This window comes from Mustela nivalis (assembly GCF_964662115.1).
Source record: "Mustela nivalis genome assembly, chromosome: 2".
In the NCBI taxonomy this organism is placed as follows: Eukaryota; Metazoa; Chordata; class Mammalia; order Carnivora; family Mustelidae; genus Mustela; species Mustela nivalis.
The window spans coordinates 29,725,105-29,732,194 of NC_139021.1; the positions used below are offsets into that span (position 1 = coordinate 29,725,105).

The window sequence follows — 7,090 nt, forward strand, 5'->3', positions numbered from 1 at the left end:
GCTTTTATACACATTGCCAGATGGCTTTTAGAAAGACTGTATCAATTTTATATTCTCATAATGCATCCTGATGCCTGTCTCACCACATTCTCACTTTTTTACTTTTAAGAATCTTGGCAATGGCAACTCATTTTACTTGGCACTTTTAATTGTGAGATTTGATTGTTTCATATATTTACTGGTTGTTTTTATTTCCCTTATGAATTATATTTAAGTCTTTTGTCTATTTTTATATGAGCTTTTAAAATATTTAGGAGCCAACTGGCATTTTTCCAGAGAATCATCAATCACTCTTAAATAAATAAATCTCTGTTTCTACTCATTCTTGGGCAGACTCAAGTTGCCCATATGAGAAAGAAATAGTTCAATTGCTATTCATTGTCTACAGCTCAGTCCTTGTAAAGGTGTGGAAGCAACTTTCTCCCCTCTACCTCTAGTGTGTCTTCTGAAGTATGACAAAGTTCCCCAGCCTGATGGTTGTCAGACTTTGTGTCCCTTGGTTTTAGCTGCTTTGAAGAATGACTCGATTTCTGAGATGATCCCCAAATCTCCCTGGTGAATTTCATAAATACAGGGAAGCCCAGGTTTCAAGTTAACATCACAAATTTATCATTGAAATTTGATAGAAATTAGTCCTGGTTTCAGATGATCACATTTGTCATCACAGTTGTGGTTCTAACAGTGGAAATTACATTTGTCATAATTGTGGCTTACTTTTCCGTGTGTGTGTGTGTGTGTGTGTGTGTGTGTGTGTAGAGAGACTTTTTTTTTCATAGTCACAGCTACTGAATTTTTTCTCAATTTTCTTTCATCTCATTTACCGTTAGAAAGTCTTCCTCAAAACACTTAGTAATCTCAACGGAAATCCTACACAACCTTTGTGCCTTACTAATGGATATACCGGAACCGTTGTTCCAATTATGAAAAAAACTCTTACCTAAACCTAGTGAGAGGAAAAACCTTTTGAAGATTTTCCTAGACTTTGGGGCTTAGGAAAGAATGAAATTCATGCCTTCTGGCAGTGGAGTTGGTATTTTCACAGCTTCATGTAATTTGTGAGTCTGCCTGATAACATAGTTGAATCTATTTTATTTCTGATTCTAATAGCGGTAATCTACAGCTGGAGGTTAGGAGTATTTCCATAAGGGGCTGTTCACCTTTCTCTGTAGAGGAATTGATAGGTTATCCTGTTGGACCATTTCCACATGTGTGCAAATCAATATAATTATTTTGGTTAGAGTCTGGTTTTGATGGTATCTTTCTAACTTTGTTCATTTGGATGATCTTGCTTGTGATATTTTGTACAACTTTCTGGTGAAAGAGGATCATAGTGTCTTCATTCCATAAATGTAAAAACTGAGAGTCACAAGTATGATGCATTACGAAACATCTGCATTATAAGACCACACTTACCTACTGGCTCCCTTTCCTTCTCTCCCTTCCTTTCTCTGTTAAGCCCCATTGCTTTCCTTAACAGCTGTAATACCTGAGCTGGTCTTCTTGCATCTGTAGAACGGGGCTGGGGCTGATGAGACTCTTTAAGCCGTGATTTGTCAAGACCATTGTATTCTTAAAGCACTCAGGACAAAGATATGCAAATGTGTCATTACAGTTGGACATAGCTAGAGGATCAAACCTTTTCTGCTGATCTTGGGCAGTATATTTTCCAGGTTGCTGCTCATGAACTAAAAAGAAAGTTAATTCCATGACTTGAATTTCTCTTTGGGTGGCTGGCATCATACTTGCCTTTAAATGCTTCCTGTACAGGGTGAATGTACATAATTGAAAGTCTAGAAGGCATTCTCCAAATCTAATCTAGCCACAGGTGTAAAGAAATGGAAACATAAATGAGCACACTTGTATATCCAATATAACTTATTTTCAAATATATAGATCAAAACAGGGATATGTATTTTCTGTTAGCTTTAATCTTACTGATTTCTTATGTTTGGAAATCTTAGTGGAGTTCAGAAGAAAATATGTATAAGACCTTTTTTATACTTTAGTTAGGTTATATTTTAATATTTTTTGCTACTTTGTGTTGGGCTTTAAGTCAGAATAGCCTACAATGGACCACAAAATATTTTCAGGTAATTTACGCCTATCTGTGGTTAAGTCTTGGCTAACCATCTTAATTCCTCAGTATTTTCAGTATATACTACATGAGAAATGGGCTGACCAGAAACAAAACGAAGCAATGAACTGATAGCACAGAGATGTCATTCAACAAGAGACCTCTGAGGGAAAGTTTTAGGGTTGTAATTTGGTCTCCCAAACATCTTTAGTTGAAATCAGTACCATATAACTTATTGCCAGTGGAGTAATTGTACAACTTGAAAACTTATATAAGTTTCCAGAAGCATTGTTGAAATTTTGGCCACACTATGGACTATTTTATGCAAATATTGAATAACTTTCCTATCATACAATATTATATCAGCCAGCAAACCTAAAGACCATTTGATACTGACAATTATATCAGAATGACATATTAGGTAAGTGGCATGAAATTGACTCTCTCTTAAAATAAGAATTTCCAGTCACTGAGCATAGATATTCTGTTAGGGAATGTACTGCACCTTTTTCATTTGAAAAATTGAAGTGGTGAATGGGAAAAGATTTCTTGAACAAATACTCAGTATATTTTTATCTTAACACATTTAAACATCTAGCAATATTATTTTTCCATTTGCTCCATTTCAGTTCGCTTTTAAAAGGAACTTCGGGTTTTAAACAAATTAAACATGAGCTCATTTTTGCAATGTAGTCAGCAATGATTTTAACTAAGGTTTTTGTTGTTTGTTTAAAGAAAATCTAGAACTAAGAAAATCTTCAAAAACTTTATAATTGAAACTTCTTTTTAAATAGGCAATTTTACGTTAAGTTTTTCATCTCTCTGCCTTCATTAGGTGTGTCTCATCATTAGATATAATGTTACTCAAATAATTTTAACTTTACAGCTTCTTTGATTAATGATGGTTTGAACTAAGGTTTCATTGGGTAGTTTTAACTATGTTTAAAGATGGCAAGATGCCGTTATAACATTAATGCCAGAATTTAATAAGAACCAGAAATTAACTTCGGGGAACTTTATAATTTAATGTGAGGGCACGATCATATTCTGATTATTTTACTGCCGTGTCCTATTAAAAATAAATTATTCTTTATCTTGTGATAAAATTTTACTCAGCAAACATTTGTTGACTGTCCGCTATGTGCCAACCACATGACTCTTTTCCATCCTCAAACAAAATGAAAAATCCCTCCCTTGTTTAGAAATCTCCCAGGCTCCTCTAATCTAGTATGACTCTACTTTCCTAAGGCAGGGAGCTAGATCCCTAACTTCTGGTGTGTTTCTTTCACATTCCCTACACAGCTACCCGCCCCCCCCCACCCCATCTCAGATGAAAAGCTGGCCAGATACATCCCTGTAATCAATGGTCTTGGAAAATGGAAAGCATGTGTTAGAACAGAATGTCTAATTTGTGGTACTGATTGCTACAGTGTCCAAGAGCTATCTATACCTCACAGAAAAGTTTTGTAGGACTGCACGAGTAACATGGAAGTAGGGTGGGCAGGAGACTTGAGTCTGGTAAAGGAAGAATCTTTCTGTTTTGAAGGTGTATGTTGATGACTTAATTTCTGCAAACTTTAGTGACCTTTGAGCTCCTTTCTGTTCTAAAAATCCCACAGTTCTTCTGTGTTTAGAACCCAAAGAGGGCAATGGACCCAAAGCAAATGCCTGTTAGTCTTCTCTCAAGATCTTACGTGTATATACTTAAAAAGAGATGTTGAAACATTGTAAAACCCGTGAACCATAACCAGGAGATGCAAAAAGTGAAATAGAGCAGAGGCAAAGGGGAGACTACATTCAAAAACTCTGATGGAGACAAACCTCAACTATTTAGCTAGTGGCCTGGGTTTCCTGGTGGCAACGGCAAAGAGGAGAAATGGGATTACTAGGTGCGGGTGTGATCTTCTGGTAGGAAGACACCTCTCCCCAGTTCTTCAGGAACAAACTAGCATTTTTCTTGCTCACAATAACTGGTCTAGGGAATTTGGGTAAGAAGCCCTAAGTCACATAATGAACGATGCCCTCATGAATTTTTATAGAAAATGAAGAGTTCTACCAATGTCATTTCATATACTGGTCTTCGGAGAACAGGGAGGGAATAATGTTAAAAGCAAGACCTTTCTTTCGCCTGGGGAAGAGGAGGGGCAGGGAGATGGAAACTTCTGGTATATTTACTGTAGATAGCTGCTTATTTTCTTTTGACCCACCGACATGTGGAGCCGTAGAAAGATGTAAAGATGTCTAGTAAAGGGTAGCATTGTTAAAAGTCGGAGGGGATAAATGGAATATTTGTGGCAGGATGATATTTGCAAGACTGATCAGGCCACTGGGAGGTTTTTAAATATGCCAGTTCCCTATAACAGGAAGATCAGTCTCTGTTTTAGACAGCATATCCAATTTAGTAAATTATTATTATTCCGTCAAAATTAATGTGAACAATTTTCTCTTTGAGGCTGCTTTTTCCATAGGTGATGTTTTCCAGATGGGCTTTGTGTAAAACTCTTAATGTTTTGTGTTTTCTTTCCTAGAGAAAGCACCGTTTCTGACATGTCTTCATTTCTTTCTCTTTCCCCTGGTGTAGGAAAGAGAACCCCAAAGGCAAAGGAGAAGAAGAACAAGAAAAAGAAGAGGAAGCTGATAGAAAGAGCCCAGGAGCAACACAGTGTCTTCCTAGCTACAGACAGGGCTAACCAGTAAAATAAAAGACATGTAGGGTAGATTTTGGGGGAGGGGGTCATTTTTGCAAAAGTGCACAAAACTCCTCTCCACTCGTGGACCCTGGCGTGCAGCTTTTGCGCTGCTTTGACCAGTATCTGTTCCCAGTAACGTTGTGAACGGAGGAGCCACGAGCGTGGTCTCTGTTATTTATGCTTTGATTTGCATCTGGAGACTGTGAAGGCAGGAGCTCCTGACCTGAATCACCGGAAGCAGGAGTTAGGGGTCCAGCACGTGCCTCGGCTCCGCGAGCACTGAGAGATCGTGGCACCATGAAGGGGCAAGACCTGTGAGGCCATGGACCACCCTGGAGCCCAGACTTGTATATTTATGGGAAAGAAGACCCTCAGCTGGCAAAGAGCTATTTGACTGGTGACCTTGATTTCTCACATTGTGCGTTTGCAAGGATAACTGTGTGCGGAGATCTGCTTAGAGCTGGGGCGGGGGGAGTGGGGGGTGTCCCAGGAGTTCCTGCTCAGCTTTACAGCAGCTCCAACTTGTACATAACTCTGTGGGCTACATAGGAACCTCTTCCTTACTGTATATTTATGCTTTCTGAAGTGTAACAAGTCATACCTGATTAATATTATGTCAGATTGTTTCTAGTGGTTCCTAATCATTGTCTGGTAAATGGCTATTCTAGATTTGAGAATTGACCAATGTTTTGTTGCCCCTTGACTTTTTTTTTTTTTTTCGGGCTTATTTCTCACTGTAAGAATAGGATAAGCTAGTTTGTACATAGGCTCAAATGACCAGTGTCAAAGAATTTTAATATCTGTAGACCTTCCTCATTCCATGTTGTCTCCTGCAAATAGAGCAGCAGGTGACAGGCAGAAGCTAAAACTCTTTACACCTAAGATGTGATCCCTTTATGAAACACAACTGAGGAATTACATGCCATCCTTTCTAGCACTCCTCATGATGTTCTACTGGCTAGCTAGAGAATTTTTCAAACTTTTTTTTCAAGCTTCAGTATATATATATACACATATGCATTTATATTTATTTAAAGCCATCCCTGACTTACCGAGACAGGGTACCAACCAATACTCTTGGGTCACTATAGAAATTACCATCATGAGACCATGATGCAGAATTTGAGGAGAAAAACAGGATGAGTCCCTGTAACTCCTGGTTGAACCTTAACAGGTCTCCTAGGAGCCAGAATCCTTTCTAAGACAGAAGAAAACTATGGAGAACCCCCCCCCCCACACACACACACATACACACACACCCCAGGGAATTTCAGAGCAGTTGTTTCAAAAACATCATTGTGTTGTTGTGGGAATCCATTCTTAGAGGGTTTTGAATTGGCGTCTTCTAAAAGCATCATTATCTTCCTGACTAATCCAGAAGAAAATCAGAACAAAGGGAAATAGTTACAGATGTTTAAGGAAAAAAAGCAAGGTAAAGCCTTCTTTTTAATCACCTTGCATTGGCAAAACTACCTCTCCAGTATTTTTGTTTAAACTTTTGAGTCAAAAACATCCTACCAGTACGTATAAATGTCATATACATCGTTATGAGAATATTATTGCTATGAAATAATAAGCCATATATGAATGTTGTAGACAACTTTAGGGTTTGCATTTAATCCTAAAGTGTCCACCTCCTTTCACGTCTATTTACACGATATTCCTATTTACTAAGTGGGGAGGGGGCTTCTTTATATAGTGAGTGCTTCGTCGTTAATAAGTCAATACCTGTTCTGTTTCTGAGATGTTCTTTTCGTGCATTAAAAAAACTTCAAAATTATTCATTGTGGAAACTTTCTTTAGAGGTACATTTAGGGGAAAAAAAAGCAATATTTTAACAACTCTACCCCTAAATAATCCTTTTAAAAAGGCAGAAATTTTTAGTAAATATATCTAGGAATGAGCTAGGTATAAATTACAGTAGAGTGGTTAGGATGCTTTTTTAAAAAAAATTTAAGACTGTTTTGAGAGAGGGCATGTACAAGCCAGAGGAGAGGCAGAGGAAGAGAGAGAAAATCTCTGGGAGGCTCCATGATGAACACCGAGTCTAATGGAGGGTTCGATCCCATGACCCTGAGATCATGATCTGCACAAAAATCAAGAGCCCGACACTTGTGTGAGCCACCCAGGGGACCCAGGAGTAAAGACTTGAGAGCCACACTGCCTGCGTTCCAGAGTAGCCTGGGACAAATTCTCTCTCTAGGGCTCTCTTCCTCCTCTGTGAAATGGAGGTAACCGTACTGTCTACTCGTAGGGCTGTTTTAAGGATTAAATTAGGTAAAATGTGTGAAGTGTGGTCATCACAGGGCATATATGAAATTGTTAT

At 38.3% G+C, this 7,090-nt stretch overlaps 1 protein-coding gene across 1 annotated transcript in view; it reads left to right on the plus strand.

Annotated features, from left to right (window-relative positions):
- The window catches only part of RSPO2 (R-spondin 2), an 82,123-nt gene extending 75,579 nt beyond the window's left edge, over positions 1-6,544 (plus strand). The window contains exon 5 of the mRNA XM_082719196.1: positions 4,656-6,544. Coding sequence (XP_082575322.1) covers positions 4,656-4,771 — 116 coding nt within the window. The 3' untranslated portion in view covers positions 4,772-6,544. The remainder of the gene's footprint in view (positions 1-4,655) is intronic.
- The last annotated feature ends 546 nt before the right edge of the window (positions 6,545-7,090 follow it).